General features: G+C 38.3%; 2 protein-coding genes across 4 annotated transcripts in view; one reads left to right on the top strand and one right to left on the bottom strand.

The window, feature by feature from the left end:
* Nucleotides 1-14,395, bottom strand: part of LOC133660031 (pleckstrin homology domain-containing family A member 8-like) — a 16,158-nt gene extending 1,763 nt beyond the window's left edge. The window contains exons 1-13 of the mRNA XM_062063061.1: nt 14,193-14,395; nt 13,712-13,828; nt 10,937-11,092; nt 10,740-10,861; nt 10,507-10,671; nt 10,402-10,442; nt 10,200-10,297; nt 7,795-8,065; nt 5,669-5,754; nt 2,009-2,067; nt 1,730-1,931; nt 1,604-1,665; nt 1-1,509 (exon numbers count right to left, since the gene is read on the bottom strand). The exon at nt 1-1,509 is cut by the window's left edge and continues 1,763 nt beyond it. Of these exons, the coding sequence (XP_061919045.1) occupies nt 1,312-1,509; nt 1,604-1,665; nt 1,730-1,931; nt 2,009-2,067; nt 5,669-5,754; nt 7,795-8,065; nt 10,200-10,297; nt 10,402-10,442; nt 10,507-10,671; nt 10,740-10,861; nt 10,937-11,092; nt 13,712-13,828; nt 14,193-14,232 (1,617 nt within the window). The 5' untranslated portion in view covers nt 14,233-14,395 and the 3' untranslated portion in view covers nt 1-1,311. The remainder of the gene's footprint in view (nt 1,510-1,603; nt 1,666-1,729; nt 1,932-2,008; nt 2,068-5,668; nt 5,755-7,794; nt 8,066-10,199; nt 10,298-10,401; nt 10,443-10,506; nt 10,672-10,739; nt 10,862-10,936; nt 11,093-13,711; nt 13,829-14,192) is intronic.
* A 137-nt stretch (nt 14,396-14,532) lies between these two features.
* Nucleotides 14,533-18,562, top strand: LOC133660639 (peptidyl-prolyl cis-trans isomerase FKBP14-like). 3 transcript variants are annotated; one of them, XM_062064210.1, is made up of 5 exons: nt 14,533-14,668; nt 14,757-14,890; nt 15,808-15,959; nt 16,028-16,155; nt 16,415-18,561. In XM_062064210.1, exons 2-5 carry the CDS (start codon nt 14,802-14,804, stop codon nt 16,571-16,573), a joined length of 528 nt encoding a protein of 175 aa, XP_061920194.1. In that variant the 5' UTR covers nt 14,533-14,668; nt 14,757-14,801; the 3' UTR covers nt 16,574-18,561. The 3 variants fall into 3 exon arrangements, with proteins under 3 accessions (XP_061920194.1, XP_061920192.1, XP_061920193.1); XM_062064208.1 differs by having other exon boundaries at nt 14,539-14,668; nt 14,752-14,890; nt 16,415-18,562; XM_062064209.1 differs by having other exon boundaries at nt 14,539-14,890; nt 16,415-18,559.
* The last annotated feature ends 3,938 nt before the right edge of the window (nt 18,563-22,500 follow it).

Here is a 22,500-nt window from a genome sequence, read left to right as displayed (position 1 = left end):
AAAATTTATAGTTTTACATTTTAAAGTTTGTACTTCAGCACTTTATGATTTATTTAAATGAAAACTGCGCAACAAATATAATCTATTATCAATTATTTCTGGCGGGCGTTAAGCCGTCCTTGTCTGTTCAGCGGTCCTTGAACGCACCGTAAAAACACCTTTGTCTCGTATTGAACGATCACTGTTCTAAGAGAGCACAGCTTGTAGATTTACAGTAATGAACACAAATGAATATCTTAGTTGCTCAGACAGTAATGTGTTTATATAAATTTAGATTGGAGTATGTCCTTTCTTGATGGGGAAAGACGTTAATGTCTCTTATGTTCATGTCATCATTTAAGATAGCGAGCCAGCGCCTCTCAGTCCTTGAGTTTAACAAACAAATAAGGGTTTTTCCATTATTTTAATTTAAAACGGTAATATAAACAACGGGGAGTTTTACAACGGTTATCATTAATACCGTTTATCGTTACATCCCTAGTCATAGCAAGGACAAAAATGAAACAGGTTTTTTTTATTAAAAAAATCTTGTCCATTGGACGTGCTCGTCCCATCGAGCAATTTCACCAATTTTTCTTATTCTTTTGAGATAGCGAGCCATTGGAACAGGATCCAGTTTGTCTCGGTACGGTCCCTTGATTTTTTTCTTTTGAATTTTCATCCAGTTTGTTGCTCTCTCTCACAGTGCAGCCATGTAAAAAAAAGCTTTAGCCAGCAGAAATAGCAACCATGGCCCCACAATGCATTGCCAAATCACGTGCCCTTTCGACCCCTATAAGCTGTATCAAAAAGCAAGAGTTTACCATGCATAGCGCCGCCTAACAAGTAACGCCAAATTTATTTGTGGCTGACCTCCACAGACATATTGTTTTATGTGTGCAAATCAAAAGTAAAACAAAAAAAGGTTTTTGAGAAGCTGCCGTTTTTTGTTACAAGTAACAAATGAGTGTGATATTTAACACGTAAGAACTACAGTGTGTATATTTTAAAGACTAAACAGAATATGTAGTGCAAGATGAGCAGGTTAGTTGTAAGAATACAAGTGGAAATAATGGCATTAAAAGGTTCTTTTTGATGGACATTCTGCTTCATGAACACATCAAAGTGAGAAGCTCTTCTGTACTTATACAGTACATGTACAGATGACACGTTAACATTTGCAATGTTAGATGTCAGTCTAGAAAGTACACTTCATTGTTTCTCCTGGTTCTGTCTTAGAACCTTTGCCGGCTTTCGAAACACACTTTAGTAGCCGTGTTGCAAGCAGCGTGTTCCTTCATCCTTCATAGTGCAGTTCTAGTGTTAAAAAGTTCACACTACCTCGTCAGACTCCAGGTTGTGTTCTTCATAGAGGGCGTCCAAGATGGCCAGCTGTCTCTCCATGGCGGGCAGGTAGATGTCGAGGTCTCTGTGCACGCCGCTGATGAAGCTGCTCTTCAGCTCGTCGCCTTCCGTCGACACTAAAGCAGCGGTGAAGCTCTGGTAGGACGGAGCGGCTCTTAGTGCCAACTGAAGAGACAAAAAGAGGAGAGGAACGTCAGACAAAAGTCCTGAAGGACTTTGGTGGGCTTGTGAGAGGGGATTGGGAGCAGGTGGAACATACCGCAAACACACCACGAACAACCCATCCATGATATTGCCGAAGAGTTTTGCCATACGCTTGATCTGATAGAGAAAACATAATTTAAAAAATCATCAACTTTGTTTGTAAGGTAATGCTCATACTGACTCAGGGCTCCGTGGATGTCTTGTTGTCCAGCATTGATCTCCGACAAGAACTCTTTCAGGAATTTGAGGCCACGTCTGAGCCACAGCAGAGCCTCTGTAGCCGAGTTGCGTACCTGAGCCACCTCGGCGTGCACCTCATGCAGCACGATGGCCTGCAGCGTGGAGAAACTATCGGGGTCCGACATCTGCTTCTGCTGAATTTTCTACACCACCGGCAGGAATAATATTTCAAATGTTTGGGAAAAACAAATATTACCAATATTTTTATATATTCACTCACTTTGATGTTTCCCACAAAGTCCATTTTGACCGGAGCAAAGACAGTCGGGCCCAGCTTGTCTGTAGGTGGAAATAAATCATCATTTCTAGTCATTATGAACAATACCTTCCAAAATCATAAAGAATAGAGTCCTACAATTATGTGAAGTGAATTGACTCCTTGGGAAAAAAAGTTAAGTTAGAAGTTGAAATTTTAGAAAAAAGACCACTCAATTCTTAAGTTGTATTATTGCCTAAAAACTGAAAAACACCAGTCCAAATCATAATTCCCTTCAAAGTTTTTTCTCTTAAATAACATTTTACCCAAAACTATAACTAATTTCACATCACATCTGTCTTGGAATATTATAACTTTATCATAGTAACATTAATTGTCTAATGTTTTGTGTCTTTTTATTTCAAATCTGACTTTATTCTAATCACATTTCCACTCTACTTGTATTATTACAACAATCTGGATATAATTGGATGAATATTGGACAATACGGTGTCCTAACTGTGATTTGTTCACGGACGACGAGCAGTGACAATTAGATAGGTCTTTAGCCCTACAAAACAAATATAAAAAATATTCCCAATGCTGCCTGTTTTTAAAAAGCCATTTTGTAAAAACACTTCTTTTGGCTGTCATTTTTCAAAAGGTACTGAGGCAGTGGTTTAATGCTATATTTGTCATAAATTTGTTGTGGAAATCTTGTTAAGTTTTCATATTCAAACATTCATCAGACTTGAATAATAAACCAGGGATTACTTAAAACCATCTATATGTACTGTACATCTATCATTTCACATACAATAATTTCGTCAAAAAAGATCACTTTAACCTCAGAATAGTGAGACTTTTTTCTGGCTTGTGGTAACATTAACAATGTAGTGTTACACGTTTTATTTGTATTTATCTGACTTCATTCTTGTAAAATTAATATTATTAATTTTCCAATTAATTTTCTTGTAACACTGCATCTTTTTCCATATTTGGATAATCCAAAAACACACACACACACACACACACACACACACACACACACACACACACACACACACACACACACACACACACACACACACACACACACACACACACACACACACACACACACACACACACACACACACACACACACACACACACACACACAACGACTATTCTTATAACATTGTGATAGTGCAATTTTTTTTGGAATATGTCCTATTTTCAGATTTTATTCTCATGACATAACTTTTTGTAATATTACATCTTTTATTTTTTTGCTTTCTACATAATTGTACTATTTTTACCAGCTCAAATTGGCCTAATGTATATTTCGTATGCAATAGTCCAATGTTGTTGTAATCGAACATGCAGGTTCAATTCAGTCTAAACTCGCCATCTTTATATTAAAAAAGGTATATTTGCAGAAGGTGCCACTAGATATTTGTGTTCATGATTATTGCAGAATAATTCATGAAATGATAATGGCATTCCAATCTCAAGTGTACTTGGAGCAGATAAATATATATTTTTTGACAGTTTTTTTACTTGTAGCCTTGCTCAACACGTTAGGGCGGTGGATGGTAAATATTAAAAATAAACAACTATGTGAACAAATCGGTAGAGTTAGTGGTTATTAACAGACTTCCAGATTGTTGCATTAAACGGATTAACAGTCTCATGTGGAAACATTTTACAACACTTGGCCATCATTACTTTAAAAATAGCGGTAGCTGCGGATTTAAAAAAAATAAAAAAAATAAAAATGCCTGGAAGAGCATTTCATATTTTGCGGCTACATCGTGCAACTACAACCGCAATCATAGACATATATGTTAATAATACCTTTTCTAATTGAGCACAGTAGAACACCGCCTATTTGCTTGTCTACATTTCCTTTCTCTGCTTTAAGCTGCAAAAAAACATTATTTATTTTTAATTATTCATATTTAAATAATTAATTATAAATAATCACCGTTATTTATGGTACAACTTATATAGAAATTGGTTTGTTGGTAATATACTCTATGCAAGTGAAGTAGTGTCGCAGCTATGCGTCCACCAGAGGACACTGTCTCAAAAGTCAATTCATAAATGATAATGATAAATGGGTTATACTTGTATAGCGCTTTTCTACCTTCAAGGTACTCAAAGCGCTTTGACAGTATTTCCACATTCACCCATTCACACACACATTCACACACTGATGGCGGGAGCTGCCATGCAAGGCGCTAACCAGCAGCCATCAGAGGCAAAGGGTGAAGTGTCTTGCCCAAGGACACAACAGACGTGACTAGGAAGGTAGAAGGTGGGAATTGAACCCCAGTAACCAGCAACACTCCGATTGATGGCACAGCCACTCTACCAACTTCGCCACGCCGTCCCAATATTTTCCAGCAAGAAGATACTTTGAAAGAAAAAAGAGATGTGTAACCACACATTCTGTAAGTACAGAATGACACTATACTGTGTATTTTTTGATTTATAGAGTAAAACTAAAAATAAATAATATACATTTTGAAGGATTTTTTAACCCTTTGCAGGGATTGTTGTAAAGCAGGAGCTACCAATCTTTTTTCTTTGGAGAGCTTTAGAAAGCTACTTATACTAAATGAAAATGTAACATTTATCTGCATAACTTATTTTTTCCAGGACATTGACAAAATGTTGGTATACACAACGCACATTTTGTTCATTTGCATCTTATATTTCAGTACGCATTTCTTTCTAGTGCAGAATTTTTGTTTTTACTATTAGAGCTACTTTGGCAAAAAGTAAAGATTTGGGATTTATACGACTGGCAACATTTAAAGTGAGTTCATTTAGGGAGCAAATTTCCATTTAAACAAAGCAGTCATTGCGTTGATGCTATTTTGTGGTCATTTGTTGTTAAATATGTCTGGAATATGAAAATACTGAGTTTAGGCAAATACAGTATTTGTTGAACCTTTGGTGAGCTACTCAAAATCAGTTGGCAAGCTACTTTTAGCTGGTTGGAGACCCCTGTTGCAAAATGACACTTGAATTACAATCAAGCAGGGGTGTCCAAAGTTTTTCCACTGAGGTCCGCACATTGAAAAATCAAAGGATGCGAGGGCTATTTTGATATATTTGATTTTGCAATATTATACATACATGTTTGAAAAGGGAAAAACAGCTCCAATGATGCAAAATTAACCGTACTGTGCTCTAGGTGGATTAGAAGTTTTTCACTTTCATCCAAAGAATAAAAAATATACATAATTTGTTAATCAGTATCTCAGAAGCAGAAAGTTATCTGTATCAGCTTGAAAAAAACAATCCTGCATTCCCAGTTTTTAGTGTCAACATTTCAACTTTTTCTTGTTACTTTACATCTATCGCTTTTTTATTCCACTTTGAGTTTTTTATAATAGTATTTTTAGGATATACGGCGGGCCGTTAAGAAATTGCTGCAGGCCGCAAACGGCCCTCGCGCGCACTTTGGGCACCCTGGAATAGAGTATACAAGTGTACATAATGAAGAGTCTGAGCAGTACACTCACATTCCAAAACCTTATTATTTGCACGATGAAAATAAGTACGAAAGAGAATGACATGAAGCCCAGATAGAAAGCACTGAGGCACAGAATGATGAGCAATAGCATGAGAGAAATGCTTCCTGATGATATAGTGTAAAGACATGAGAAGATGAGGACATGACTGGCCTACCTAATACCGGCACTATTGCATAGCATGAGTCCAAAAACGCTTGTGTGGGGATACCATTGTCGTCATCCAGCATTAAGTCACTAAATCTACAAAAACAAGGGGAGGAGAAACAGATTCAAACAGGACAATGTTAGACTCAGCTCTCAACTTTATTTGAGCAAAAGGGGGAAAAGAAAAACAGTACACAGAGCAAAAGCAAAGAAAGAAACACGGCATGCATGAAGCAAGGTGAGAGAGGATTGTCTCCACAACATAATGCACATCAAACTTGGGAGGGTCACAAAACCTTCCACTAATAGAACTACTACAGTGGAAGCCATTTAACACAGTGGTCCCCAACCTTTTTGTAGCTGGGGACCGGTCAACGCTTGAAAATTTGTCCCATGGACCGGGAGGGGGGGGGGGATTTTTTTTTTTTTTCATAAAGAAATACAATCATGTGTGCTTACGGACTGTATACCTGCAGACTGTATTGATCTATATTGACATACACATACACAATATGTATACATAGTGTTTTTATATTGATTTAATTAAAAAAAGAAAAGAAAAAAAAATAAATTAAATTTTTTTTTTTTTTTTTAATTTCTTGCGCGGCCCGGTACCAATCGGTCCGCGGACCGGTACCGGGCCGTGGCCCGGTGGTTGGGGACCACTGATTTAACATACCAAAAAATAGCTATTGCTTGCACATTTACTTGTGAATTTGGCCAGAAAAATATCAATAATTTTTAATCATTGTCCTCCATTTGTGCATATTTTATTTACATTCTTCCGTTTCCAAATGGTATTTCATACGCTTATCTAACAGAGCTGTTGCAGTAATTTGATTGTAAGTCTTGGCTACAATGACATGTGCAAATGTGTCTTGCAGTTACTACTACAAACACGCTCAAAACATACTAATTAAAAACGTGTGTATTTTGTTCGTTGATGTGGTAAAATCCAGGTTAATACTGCCATGCTTTTATTTTGAAGCTTATTTTGCACTGAACAGGAAGTCCCGTGTGGACATTTTCTTGCTGTGTAATTAGAAAGTTGACATTGAACTTTGCTTAGCAATAACGATGATGTTAACAACATTAAACAGATTTCAACATACACATTTCAAAGAAACGATCCAAAATGTGGGTCATCGGGGTGTCCCAATACAACTTTTGCACTTCCGATATGATACTGATATTGGAGCAATGAGTATTGTCCAATAGTGATATTGATACAGTACAATATCAGTGCAACTCAAACATCCATTTATAATTTTGTAGTGTGGAATGTTAGAAAAGGAATGAAAAACACAAACCTATTCATTATCAACCATCTGGAATGGACTTATGATGTCTTTAAGTTGATGTGGAGTGGTAATTGTTTTTTTTACCGAGTGGCCACAAAAATAGACACAGTAAGTTGAATGATGCAGACACTTTTGTTACGGAACACTTCTACATTGGAGATTTTTTATATGTAAGTAATATGCAACCATAATTACATGATACTTGTTAGTATTGAAAAATGTCCTGTTTTACGCTGCAATATTGTTCATTTAAGGACACTCATTACGTATGTCTAGCTTATGTGCTATTGTTAGCTTAGTTGTTGCGTAGCTGCTAGCAGCCTGTAGCCTACCATGTTTACCTTTTGTAAATTATTTCACTACACGCTGCAGGACTCCTTGTGCTAATTTAAATTTTCCTGAGGGAACTCTCCTGAAGGAGTCAATAAAGTACTATCTATCTAATATCAGAGATTTTAGATGCAAGCTCATATAATATGATACTTGTTTTTGTTGATATCGGACCAATATCCGATATTAATATCGAATCGGGACACTCCTAATAACAATGCGGTGGATTGGGACATAATCGAGTTCAACTGTAGCACTCTCCATACTGTCTACACGCTAACACTATCATTAAGAGAGACAGTGAGGATATAAATCTGTGATACAAACCCAAACATCAGACGAGGGCTTCGCTTTATCAGGTGATTAAGAGAGAGCACATTTGTAAAAAACACTTAACATTATCATTTGTGCTGTGCTATAATGTCACTAAGTCAGTAACGTGTGCTGGCATGTTGCATTTAGGAGCTCCTAAAGGAAGTGTCCTTCCAGAGAAGAAGTGTCATACCTGTGACCCATTGTGCTGAAAAATGTCTCCACCGACTCGTCGTCTCCAGGCTCTGTGGGGTCCTTCAAAATCTTACTCTTGTCTCCGTCAGATACTGCTTCCTGTTGAGACGGCACGGCGTCGTCCGAGCTTTGGTCCCTTTCGAGCTTCATTTGCTCTCCTTCTTGTTCCCCATCTCCATCTTCTGTTGCCGTGTGGGAGCTTTCAGCCTGAGAGGTATTCTGGGATGCAACCTGCTCTTGCCGGATGGAGCCATTGGCGGTGAAAAGTTCTGTGTGGTCAGTATGACACTTGTTAGCTTTGGACAGAAACACTAGGTAACAGACTGAGATGTTGGTCATCAGATAAAATGACTAAACTTCACTTTGGTGCCTTGCAAAACGATATATGTAATAATATTACAATTGTACATTTTTTAAATTAGGGCCATTCTTACAATTTTCTCTTTTGGTCCTGTCACAGAAACTAAACTATACTATAGATATAATACCACTTAAACATTTTAAAGCACATACAGTAGTAGACAAAGCTGCTGGATGCTGACCACTCATGTTACATCAATGCAGCTGCTGCCATCCTGTGGAGTTGATATACAACTACATCAGGAGGTTGCCTGCAGCCACAGTGATTAAATCCATTTTTTTATCTGATGACTAATAAGTGACAGCAACAGCTATTTGCAAAAATTTACCAGAAATGACAATTTTATTGTTATGATACACTCAAAATGGATTTTCTACATTACAGTGCTTTCTTTTTAGTTTAAAGTAGACTTTTATGTTATACAGAATACAATCTCTGTGTTGTTCCTCTTATCTGATACATCAATAAAACTGTACAGTCAAACCTCGGTTTTTATCAACAACGTTCACAAGTCAATGTGCTTTTTTATTGAGCATGACTGCAAAATAATACACCATGGGGCCAAAGAAAGTTGCATGTGCCATTACTTTGATAAATAAGGTGAGAAACATTATTGTTTTTTGTCAACAAGAGTCTTTAATAGGACTTAGTAATTTCTAAGTGTGTGTGAACGCGACAGGCTGAGTGTGTATCTTGCTGCGGGTGGAAGAGGACTGTTGTCTAGAGACGACAATTAAGCTTGTTCATAATTTTTGGCATGGTTTTCACCAACAGTGGCCTGTTTTGTTTTCCAAATAAGAGAATGTTGCTCAACTACCCGCAGTACTTGTTCATATTATTGGGTGTTTGGAATGGATTATTTGGATTTGTACTTTTTTTGCTTGTTCGAAAAAAACTCAACAGGCAATGATATATGTAATATTTTACCATCCGTCTTCTATATCACTTATCCTTATTCGGGTAACAGGTAAGCTGGGGTGTAAGCCTGGGCTGATCAATAAATTAATAAAACAGATGAAAATTAACTTGACAATATTGCCATGTCCGTGTGTATTTGTTTTCTGTGTCTGTTCTTTGTCCAAGAGGGTTCACTCTTTGTTGCAAGAGGGTTCACTCTGTGCATCACTCTCAGCACCTTAGCGTGTTTATTCCATAGCAGAATCAAATGAATGAAGTGAATCCTCTTATCAAGTCATCTACAATCTTTGTCTTTGTGGGCAAAGGCGGGTCCGCTAGGATGTACAGTCAGAGCATCGAGAGTTGCTACTCTCTCGTGAGACGTACAGCAAAGCAACAAAAATTTGATTGCAAAGCCAAATGTCCTGTGTGGGAATATGTTTGGCTTCAAAGCAAATGAGCAAGTGGAGCCCATCAGCATGGACAAATGAGCTAGTGTGCCAAATTTGTTGGAAAGTTATAGCAATTCAAATTGCTTAAAATATTAATAACATAAGTGCACTGTGTGTAAAAATGGTTACTTGTATTATTATAATTATTATCAGCAGTAGTATTTCTATTATTATTAGCATTATTACAATAGTGCTTAATTTGGTCTTAAAATAATGCTGACGGTAATATTGTTTTTCGGCAATAATTTGTGGTACATTAGAGCAAAATGAGTTACCGGCCCAGGGGTGCACCTTAAACTGGTCGCCAGCCAATCGCAGACATTTTAATCTATTTATTGTTATATAAATGTAAACAAAAGTTAACCACTATAAAAAGGTAAAAACAACAAAACTTCCACTTTGATAACAAGTGTTGACAATAAAGATAACATGCGTGCATCTCTTAACATTTTCCTGTTTTTTGTTTTAGAAAAAGTGTTGCTAAAAAGATGTGCAGATTGCAACGTTAATCCTTGCATGACAGTGGTTTGGATATTTCTTCTACTAGATTTTTCAGGAAAATATCTAGGTTGAATTTCATATTGTATATGACTTGAGCGGTTCGACTGTAATTCCAAATTGCATCTCCCCTCATCACTTCCCTTGATGCATGCACAACAAACAAATGAAAGGCAACAAAATAAGTCGACCTACGTGAAGGGGAGGAATGGTTCACTGGTCTGTCTGGTTCTTCTGGTCCTTCTGCACCAGACTCAAAGCTGCGGGGGTCTGTTACAGATAAATCTCCCCACCTGCAAATAATAAATATATTTACAGAGCATCCATAGAAATATTTATTTAAAACATTCTTATTAGATGCAGCCAAGCAGTAATTCATGACAATAAAGGGACTTACTTATCTCCAAGGTGCTGATTTAAATGATTGACAGGTCTCATCTGTAAAAGACATACCGGTGTTACACACTTCTATGTTCGATTACATCGGACTGCAAAAACAAACCTTTTGGGGTTTAATGGCGGCGACTGGAGGAGACGCCGGTGGGCTCAGTTTGGACATATCTGTTGCGAAAGTACGATGTGCAATCAGCATGCACTCTTCCAGGGTCATGAGGAAAGTGGTACACGTCGACTTCACCAGGTCTCCTGTGTCTGCGCCTGATGATGTCTAAAAGAGACAAAGAATGCATAAACATGTGCTCACATTTTAAGAAGTCACCCAAAGTCAATGTTTACGTCTGCTGCGTCGCCGAGCTCATCACCGCCCTTTATTTTATTGACTTGTTGCAGAAGAAGGTCACAGTACAATCGGAGCTCTGACATCTTTGTCTTTAGTGCTTCCGTGTTCTCCTGGAGTTCTGAAAAGTATAGTACATAAGGTGTTACTGTAAACACGAGTAATGGAGGGTTCTGATATCATGACGACGGTTTACCCTTCTCTCTCTTTGTTCTGTTGTCCGTCAAACAAGCCTTGGCTGTACCCAGAGCTACCAGCCATTTTTGCCTCTCTGCCGCATTGATGGCTCTTAGGTAGAAGTGCTGCTCTCCAGGTATGGTCAGGTCAAGCCGTGTGGAGTCAGTTGAGTGAACTGCCAAACAGACGCAAAATCTAAATATTGCACACATGCTAGGTGCGATCGATTGAATGAACCGAGAATACAACAGCCTTGATGAATGATAGCATCCATATTGATTCTACGTATGTGTGTGTATATTCGCCGCTGGCTGGATATCTGCAGTGGTCACTGAGCCCGCTTAATGCTTGATCGCGCAATCTTAGAAGCAACCGCAACGCCCCCGTTCGCGTTGTTTCCATCACCACTATACACCCAATACTGATAATGTAGAACACATATCCTAGTTGATCCAGAATATCGATATTCTCAGATTGAACAAATTATCACGGTATAATTTTGCTAATTTACCACCTGCAAAAAATCTGCGGTTAGTAAAATGTCCATCGGAATCACTATTATGATCCAAGTTATATATTAGTCTGCCAAATATCTTTGAAATTTATCGATTTGTAGACTGATTTGTTGGACCCGCCGATTGCCCTGTGATGTAACTCACAAGTCAAGTCCGACCAGCTATGTTTACTCAAATTTTCCGTCATAAACGTAGTCCCCCCTCCTCCAAGGGGGAACCAGGTTGTAACACGGCACACTGCTAAAGCTTAGCCTATATTACCATAACAATGTAAAAGGTTTAGTCCGGTCCTCCTTCTTTTCTCCCCATCTTTATCTGCCTTCTTTTGTATTTCCAGTGTTCATCACATTTACGTGTTGTTGCATCTGGAATGTCGATAATAGAGGTAAATATTATTATCCATTATCAATAATTATTTGTATTGGTATTTTTATTGTTCCAATTGTAGTGCAAGTATGTTCATTTTAATTTCTGTGTATTATTATCGACTTCACTAACTGTTTTTTCTTTACATTTTTGGTATCATATTTGTATATATTGTATTTGCTGATGTATATCTGTTGTTGTTTTTCATTTTTGTTGTCTCTCTCTGTCTTTTATCCCCAATGTCACCCTCAGTCTTCTTTTTTTCTTCTTCTTTCTATCTATATTTCCATCCATCCATCCATTTTCTACCGCTTGTCCCTTTAATAAAGTCAAATGAGACACTTGTGATTTAGGGCTATATAAATAAACATTGATTGATTGATTGATTGAAATACAAATGGGGCAACAAGAGAAATATCCCACACTTTTGTTTTGTAAAGCAAATTTGTATAGCAGATATGGGCATCTACATCAACAATATGATTTGCCTGAGTGGTAATTAAAAATACACCATTACTATGAAACCTCTTTTTTCAGTTTATTTGTTTATGAAGCTTTCTAATGATACAAACCTTTTGAAAATGGGGAAAGTACCGTATTTTTCGGACTATAAAGTCGCAGTTTTTTTCATAGTTTGGCCGGGGGTGCGACTTATACTCAGGAGCGACTTATGTGTAAAATTATTAACACATTACCGTAAAATATCAAATAATATTATATAGCTCATTCACGTAAGAGACTAGACGTATAAGATTTCATCGGATTTAGCGATTAGGAGTGACAGATTGTTTGGTAAACGTATAGCATGTTCTATAGTTATTTGAATGACTCTTACCATAATATGTTATGTTAACATACCAGGCACGTTCTCAGTTGATTATTTATGCGTCATATAACGTACACTTATTCAGCCTGTTGTTCACTAATCTTTATTTATTTTAAATTGCCTTTCAAATGTCTATTCTTGGTGTTGGGTTTTATCAAATAAATTTCCCCAAAAAATGCGACTTATATATGTTTTTTTCCTTCTTTATTGTGCATTTTCGGCCGGTGCGACTTATACTCCGAAAAATACGGTATTAAGAAAGTTTTGACATTTCTAACAAAAAGGTCACATCTAAAATCTTGAGCACGATTGTCCAGGGTGTACCCCGCCTTCCGCCCGATTGTAGCTGGGATAGGCTCCAGCACCCTCCGCGACCCCGAAGGGAATAAGCGGTAGGAAATGGATGGATGGATTTACTTTTTTTGAAGAAGTTTACCAGAAATTATTGCATTTTCACCGGTTTTAAAAATCCACAACTTTCTTACCATTTACCACAGGAAATATGATGCTTATGTCACTTGAATTTTCTTTACAAGACCTGTCTGGTAATACCGGTTTCATGTAAATCAATTATTTCTTAAAATTTGACACACATGCACAGTGAATTGGCCCCAGTGTGTGAATGTGAGTGTGAATGTTTTCTGTCTATCTGTGTTGCCCTTGCGATAAGGCGGCGACTTGTTTGATTGATTGATTGAAACTTTTATTAGTAGGTTGCAAAGTAAAGTACATATTCTGTACAATTGACCACTAAATGGTAACACCTGAATACGTTTTTCAACTTGTTTAAGTCGGGGTCCACGTAAATCAATTCATGGTGTACCCCGCCTTATGCCCGAATGCAGCTGAGATACAATATTGCCATGTCCGTGTGTATTTGTTTTCTGTGTCTGTTCTTTGTCCAATCAGGGTGCAAGAGGGTTCACTCTGTGCATCGCTTTCAGCACCTTTGAGCTTTTATTCCATAACAGAATCAAATGAATGGAGCGAATCCTCTTATGAAGTCATCTACAATCTTTGTCCCGAAAGGGACAAGCGGCACTGAATGGATGGATGCACAGTGAAATACAGATCAGAATGCACAAACCTTGAATTTCACAAACAGAAATTTTAAGGCTCCCCTTGCAGCCTTTCCAAGCATCCTCTTGAGAGTCGTAGTAGGACAGAGTTCCTCCATCCAGCACAAACCAGCGAGGTTGCCACCCTGTAAGAATGTTTGTATGTAAACAAAGTCACCTATGTGGCACATTCAAGCGAACACCGTTTACAAGTTAAAAGGGACCTTGTAACACTTATGCCCTGTTTCCATGCCAAGTAATTCGAACAAAATGACAATATATGAAAATAATGACTGTGTCTAATATCAATAAAAGTCGGTTACTCTGTCGTTATATATATAGACATTAATTCAATCGGAGCCTACCTGAGACTATTAGCTTATGTTAGCTTGCCCGCTAAGGCTTAATGTTATCACTAACTCTCCACTGACGTTGTCATGCTAGCTAGCTTCCATCGCAACCAAAGCCATAACTGTACACCCTCAAAAAACAAGCCTTGAGATAACTTACCGCTTATGTAATTGGTCCACTTGAATAGAATCCCCTCCATTGTTTAAATATGTGTGCCATTCATTACTTGTTTACCATGATAAGATTAAACGCGCAGCTGACTGCAGCGACTCCATCCGCCGCCGCGAGTTAGACTTTCAGAGTACTGTACATGGATATGCATTATGTCTACGTTGGGGAAAGTGCGTAAACATTTTCTAGAATATGCCTCCAAACGCTCACACTTTCTTATCCTCCAAGGAATTATGTTGTGAGGGCGTGGCTTTAAATGACTGACAAACACGCAAACCAATCGTATAAGAGTATTAAGATACAGGGTGGGACCTTGACAAGTGACCCAATAGAAATGAGAGAAGGGGGAAATGTTGAACAGTGGGGTGTTTATGAAGTTTGGTGCCACGTAGTTATCCTAAACACCACTATAGTACTGTATTTACTTTGTTCATTTAATTTAAGGGACTCTTTCACAAAAATCTGTGAGTACGCTTTCTAAGTGACAAGATGATATGTTTTTCTATTTGTTCGCTGTTATCGTTTGTAACAATGCTAACCCATGGAGCCAAGCTGCCTGACCCTGAGGTGAAAATAGAAGTTCTGCATAAACCTCTCATGTGTTACCGCAAGACAAAATATGGAGACATGCTTCTTGTCCATTATGAGGGATACCTGGAGAGCAATGGCACCATGTTTCACTCCAGGTAATGCATATGTTTTGAAAATGTCTTGTTTTGTGTAGCAGCAACTCATTCTCTTTCTATGCCACATCAATATGGAATGCACTCCCAACAGGTGTAAAAGAAAGGGCATCTCTATCCTCCTTCAAAACTGCACTAAAAGAACACCTCCAGGCAACTACAACCCTAAACTAACACCCTCCCTTCCACATAATACCTCTTCGGATTGTAAATAATCAAATGTAAATAATCAAATGTAGACACTTTTTCTTATACTTTCTGATCTCTCTCTCTATGTCCACTACTGGCTGTACATATCCTACCAAGTCAGTCCTACACTGTTTCAATGTCCATTTCTCTGATGATGCAATTGTTGATGATGATTATTGATGACTGAAGTGTTAACACTTCAGTCATCAATAGTATCAATTGATACCAACCAAACCTAACCCCCCACCCCCTCCATATCCCACACCCCGGATTGTATATAATGTAAATAATGTAAATAATTCAATGTACTGTATATACTCCGATTATTATCTTGTGTGATGACTGTATTATGATTCAATTAATTAAATTAAAGTACCAATGATTGTCACACACACACTAGATGTGGCGAAATTTGTCCCCTGCATTTGTCCCATCCCCTTGGGGAGCAGTGGGCAGCAGCGGCGCCGCGCCCGGGAATCATTTTGGTGATTTAACCCCCAACTCCAATGTGATAGTATATATCTGTATCATGAATCAATTTAAGTGGACCCCGACTTAAACAAGTTGAAAAACTTATTCGGGTGTTACCATTTAGTGGTCAATTGTACGGAATATGTACTTCACTGTGCAATCTACTAATAAAAGCTTCAATCAATCAAAAAAAGCATTAATGGAGGTAACTGTGATGCTTACATTGACTTGTGCATTATGTTGATGGATGTTTTCTGCAGCCGCACGGAAGGGGATAAAAACCCAATGTGGTTCACCTTGGGGATCCGAGAGGCTCTCAAGGGCTGGGATAAGGGGTTGAAGAACATGTGCACAGGAGAGCGCCGGAAACTGACCATCCCTCCAGCTCTTGCCTACGGGAAGGAAGGGAAAGGTAATTTCAGCAAAATAGAATACAAATGGAGGGCACGTCACCATTAATCACAATTTGTTGGCTTGCAGGCAAGATCCCTCCGGGCAGCACCCTCGTATTTGACATCGAGCTCATCGATATCCGCAATGGGCCACGATCGCACGATTCCTTCCGGGAGATGGATCTCAACGATGACTGGAAGCTCTCCAGGCAGGAGGTGTGGAAAACTCTTCTTTTTTCAGCATGGGGGAATTCAATTTGCCAAGTTGCAGGACACGCACAACTAGATGAGACCGGTTGAGTTCGGTGCCTTGCTCAAGGAGCACAGCAATAGTCATTCGGAAGCAGACTAGCATCTCTCAAGCAACTAGTTGTCATTTCTTTGCAGGAGAACTCTGGTCCCTAGCAGACTCTGGTCCCCAATGTTATAGTACGTAACGTAATAATGCTGACTGTGGTTTTTGTGCACCACACAGGTGAAGGCGTACCTGAAGAAGGAGTTTGAGAAGCACGGTTACTCACCGAACGACACGCACCACGAAGTGATGGTAGAGGACATCTTTAAAAATGAGGACGAGGACAAAGACGGTTTCATTTCCACCAGAGAATTCACTTATCAACACGACGAACTGTAAAGGACGCACATGCAGGCAGGACAAGTTGCATGTATTTTCATTTTACCTCTTGATTTAACTTGAAAGCTTTACGTTGGTTTTAGTGAAATGTATTCATGTGCACATTCAACATGCACTGAAAATGTCACGACAGATGTATTTAAAATGGAATTTTACTTGTTTTCCCTTTGGAATGTAAAAAAAAATATTTCAAATAGTATTGTCAAAGGATTCATTTGTTAAAATCAAATTAATCACGATTAACCACAGTACATTTCCTGCTTACATGATTTAAACCAGAGGGTTCGTAAGTTCGTAACCTTTTTTTTACCTTAGGGCCCAACTTTTCCACCACAGAGAGGCCTGGGCCCACTCAAATTTTAACACTAAATTAGTCATCTTACTCTTGATTTTAATGATATGCAATAATTATATCTAACCTACTTACAGTTGAACAAGATAAACCCTGTCATTTGATATAAAAGCATGTGTTAATCACAAAGATTATTATCAAGGCTTAGGTCAGGCTGATTACAAAGATAAATACTACGGTTATTGAATATACTGCAAAATAAGTGACTCATAAAAACTGATGAAAAATACATTTATATACAATTACGCAGTGTTAAAATAAATCTATTCTAACTAATAATAATATATATGTATCAATAAAATTAAAACGCAAATGAAGACAATGCAGCTTCACCAATTTAGTCATATTTTTTGTGCTTAAGAAACTTTTCTAAGACTTTAGCTCCAGACTTCTTCTGTTTGTTTGATATTTTCTTTACTGCCACAAGTGGAGGAAAAGTGTATTACCGCTGAGTACCATACGGACCACAGCTTAGGAACAGATATTTTTGGCAGCCCAACAATGGCTAGGAAACACTGATTTAAACAAACAGAAAAAAGACCCCAAAATTTTGACGCTAATGCAATTTTATTGTCAGAATGTCATACACATATTTAACAATTTTAGCTTAAATGTATGCCTTTTTTATTTGCTCAAAACCTGGAAATTTACCAGCAAGTTAAACAGTCAGTTTCCTTACTCATCTCTGCACTGACATATGCATTGACCTGATCACTGACCGTATAACAACCTGCGAAGATTTTCAGGTATTCATACACAGTAAAGGAGCATGTGCGCTCAAAATAAATTGCGTGATTTTTCTGCAAAAATACATAATTACAGTAATGCCTTGTTGATCGCTGTTATTTGGTTCTGGACATGACCACGATAAATTAAGTTCCGCGAAGTAGGAATCATTAATTATAAATATAAACAAATATTTTCATAGCAAGAAGAACATAAAACAACTATTATAAGAGCGTTTCTAGTTGTAACCTTTACACTTTTTTTACTCCAGTATAGTAATGCTGCCTGATGCTGTGCCAATCAGTGGCCACGATACTAAACAAAGGGGACGGCGTGGCGCGGTTGGGAGAATGGCCGTGCCAGCAACCTATCGATCCCCACCTTCTACCAACCTAGTCACGTCCGTTGTGTCCTTGAGCAAGACGCTTCACCCTTGCTCCTGATGAGTTGTGGTTAGGGCCTTGCATGGCAGCTCCCGCCATCAGTGTGTGAATGTGTGTGTGAATGGGTGAATGTGGAAATAGTGTCAAAAGCGCTTTGAGTACCTTGAAGGTAGAAAAGCGCTATACAAGTATAACCCATTTAAAGTGCTATGATTGGTTTGGTCTCCTCTAGTGGCCAATACTACTGTAGTATTGATCATTTAAGTTGATTTAGCCATTTTTATGCTTAATTAAGGCCCCCAAATTAGTAAAATATGCTTTACAAAAAATAAAAAAATCTGCGATGCGGTGAGGCCACAATGTTTGAAGCGTGATGTGGCGAGGGATGACTGTAATGCAAAAATTTTTTTGTAATTAATCACATGAGTAAATGGATTACATTTAGCAGCCCTGATTTTAAAACAATGTGTGGTTTTTACGTCAAATTTTTGTCTGACAGTTATAAGGTGTGTAAAGTTCTGATTCTTTTAGTAAAATAGTTTGTGCTGTTAAAAACGGCCCTTTGTGCTACTTTAGTTTTTGAGTTATTGAATAACCAAGCCCCATTTTCTCCAAATGAAAGCAACATATCTTCACTAATCAATAGACTTAGACAAACTTTATTGATCCACAAGGGAAATCGTTCCACACAGTAGCTCAGTTCCAAAGGATGGAAAGGGCAATGCAGGTATAAAGTAGACAAAAAATTTACCATAGTAGCAATATAAAATATAACATATGTAATGTTTACATATTATATATATACAGTATATAATATATACTGATATATTATATTATTATATTATACCAGCGACCCCGAAAGGGACAAGCGGTAGAAAATGGATGGGTGGATTATATTTTTATATATAGTATTGCGTTTGGGCTGGACTGTGGCGTTAAAATGACCGATTTTGTTGTTATTCTCATTTGTTATTCAAGACAGTGATACCTCGGTTTTCGTACGTCCCAATTTGTGCATGATTTTGTTTTGGAGGAATACTTTGAACGAAAGTTTGCCCAGATTTTCTATTTTCATTTAACGTTACCGTATGGCCAAACAATATGCCTAACATAGCGTATTTTGCCATGTAATGAAGCACCCAAACAAAGAGTCGTGCGTGTCGGTGACTCATCTCTGTGAAGAATGAATTGTGCTATTTTGAGAGTTGGGCCACTGTGGAAAGATTTGGGCCAACATCTTCTTTATTACAGTATGTGTGTGTGCTTTGTGTGTTCATAGAATGCACACAAAACGATGAACAAATCTGTGTCTGTCTTCTTTATTCATGTCAATGCAAGATCTGTCAAGCACTGTGCTGCCCATGCTTTGTTTACATGGTGAGGCGTTCAAGTGAACTGCGTGACGAGCGTTAGGCAGTTACAGGCTTTCAGACGGTTGGTTTATTGAGTACAGCTGCAAAATAAGGCGCTATCCACACAGGAACGTTTTTAGGTGGAAACTGTAAAGTTTTGAGCTCTGGGAGCCTGAAACGTTTTTTTAATGGGAAAGTCTGATATTATTATTGTGTGGACAAGCAATGAAACCACTACTTTTTGATAACGATGACCACAAGAAAGAGAGAAGTGATGCAACATCTGCTAACAACAACGATTAACTTGGGTTTTAGTGATGTCATGTGTGTCACACTCATCATCTGACCTTGCAAAAGTCAGTTTTTTTGCGCCTCAGCCATGCTCGTCATATTCTTATTGTTTTTGTGTCAAGATGACACCTTTTTTTTCTTTTGGTTATTTTGGTGTTTCCAACGACTCTGTCTATGTCTGCACTTGTGATGAGGCATTGTATTACAGTACATCATTTTCACCCAGTACTGTGATGCGTTCCTGTCTGACTGTGACTCGATGTTGATACGACACCATGTGGTTGAGTTTGCAGAAGCTTACTGTGTGGAAAGGCCCAAGCCACCATGGGGCCAAAGAAAGTTGCAAGTGCCAGCCCCTTTGATTAAAAAAGGTAAAAATCACTCTTGAATTGAAGAAATAGCTAAACACAGTGGTACCTCAACTTAAGAGTGTTTGGAGATAAGAGTTGTGTCTCAGCTAATTGTTATGCTTTAAGCCGCAAACAAAAATTTGAGTTACAAACATCCCCGCCGTTAGTTGGTGTGGCAAATGTCACAGTGAGTGACCTCAGTAAGATCCAACCAAAACATCCGGTATAAGCTTTTAGCTAAAGATGTGGACAACTTTGTTTTTCAAAGCATGGGAAGGAAGAAAGTGAATGTCAAGGACAGTGCTGGGAAGAAGTATTTGAACATATTCATTGAATTAAAGAAATAAATCATCCAAACATGACTTGGAGCGTATCACTGCTGGTCTGCACCATACTAAAGCAGAATGAGTCTACAACGCCAGCCAAGGGTGTAAAAAATAAAATCTAAACAGCGGACATTTCTATAGGGAAACTCTGATGATGGTGTGTTTGACAGAGAAGCAGCTGGAAGGAGATACCGTAAAAGTCCACTCTCCAAGGTAAATCCTATATATTATTATATTACTTCATACTGTAAGTGTTAGTACTACAATATATTGTATAGTTTTTATACAATATTTCTTATCTAAAAGTTTTTTTTTTGTGAAGAGGCATGTTACAAATTCCTTTTTAATTACTTTCAGTGGGAGGCGTTGATTTGAGATACAAGTGTTTTGAGTTAAGAGTTTTGTCACAGAACCAATTCAATAAATCTTCAAGAACAGAAATGTGATGTTAGATGGTCCTTTAGCCATCACAATAATAATTTATGTCAAACCAAAGACTATAAAAATGGGACCCATTACCTCCCTGCACTCAGCATCAAGGGTTGGAATTGGGGGTTAAATCACTAAAATGATTCCTGAGCGCGGCCACCGCTGCTGCTCGCTGCTCCCCTCACCTCCCAGGGGGTGAACAAGGGGATGGGTCAAATGCAGAGGGTAATTTCACCACACCTAGTGTGTGTGTGTGACTATCTATTAACTTTAACTTTTATATGTATTTCACATTGTTTTCTGCATGTACAACTATATCCTCTAAAATGTGTTCAGTCTTCATATTCTTTGGTGTCTGGAATGGATTAATTGAATTTGCATTATTTCTTACAGGAAAAATGTATGTAGTTTTTATACTATTCTGTCTTTGTTTGTCCTTTTGGAACGGATTAATAAGCGCACAAAAAGAGCCGACATCCACCAGGGCCTTTAAAAAATCCTAAATCCAGGCGCTGATCCAGATTAAGCCCCAACATCTAATCACTTGGTTCCCTATCCCATTTCTGACATATCCTGAAAGTTTCATCAAAATCGGCCCAATACTTTTTGAGATATTTCACCAACTAACAAATAGACATACACAACCTGGCGGAGGTATTGAAAAGTGAGGTGAGCCATTAAGTGGTGCTGGTGCCTTTTTAGATTTTGGGTTATTTAAGATGACTTTATAGGTGGATCTAAGATCACATTGGTTGCAAGTTTATAGTCACGATTGTTGCACTTGACGTTCTTATTCACTAGAGGGCACTGTTGTTCCAACCGTCCAGGCTGCTGCCTTCCTTTTTGCCACTTTTACATGATCATAAACCCAGCAGCCCTTTTTTCATTAGCAAATTGAAAAACAATTCTTAAAACCATTAACACTTTATAATGCCTGCCTGCAGAAGCCTTTTGGCAACGGCCATGTTTGCACCGGAGACTAGCAGCTAGAGTCTGTGTGGAGAGACCAGAGGAGATGCGGAGGAAGAGACGGGGGCTGCGGCGATGGCGTTGAGTGTCGGATTTGACGAATTTCACGGAGCCCTGGCTATATGATCATGTATCGGACACTTCGGTCTCCCTGGAAGGATTCTTGCTCATTGACGCGGACTGGAAATTGGCAGAGAGCTAGTGGGCACCCTAGGTCGGAGTCAGCTCTTTTGGTTGCTTTGTTGGGTCTGCTCCTGTCTCTGTGGCATGGAGCACTGCAGAGACCCATACAGTATGAGATGTTGAAATTGTTTTTTTTCTTTTTTTGGTGCATACATGGTGCAATCGTATGCGTGTAATATGTATTATTTGTTGCAAATTTTTTAGTTGTTTTACTTTTATAGCTGTATGTAGAAATGGCGCCGCTGAAGTGGCAGCTGGTTGCATCAGTTCTGTGCTCTTGAATTGGTTATTTCTTGTTTTGACCTTATTTTTAAGGGGACTTTTTGTACCTGCATCGCAGCTGCATAATTTCCCCATTGTGGGATAAATTAAGTCTACCCGATACGTATACTTTAGGAACTGAGCTCCTATTAAAACCAATTGGCCCTCAATAGAAACATAGCCCTTTTACTACAGCGGCTCAGTGGAATGTGAAATGAAGTCTGGCTCATTGAATTAGGTAACAAGCACAGACACAGACTGCTAGAATAGACATAGTTGTCAAACATGTTTCCGCAGAAAGTAAC

The sequence above is a fragment of the Entelurus aequoreus genome, linkage group LG11 (assembly GCF_033978785.1).
Source record: "Entelurus aequoreus isolate RoL-2023_Sb linkage group LG11, RoL_Eaeq_v1.1, whole genome shotgun sequence".
Classification (NCBI taxonomy): Eukaryota; Metazoa; Chordata; class Actinopteri; order Syngnathiformes; family Syngnathidae; genus Entelurus; species Entelurus aequoreus.
This window is presented reverse-complemented; position numbering and strand designations above follow the sequence as displayed.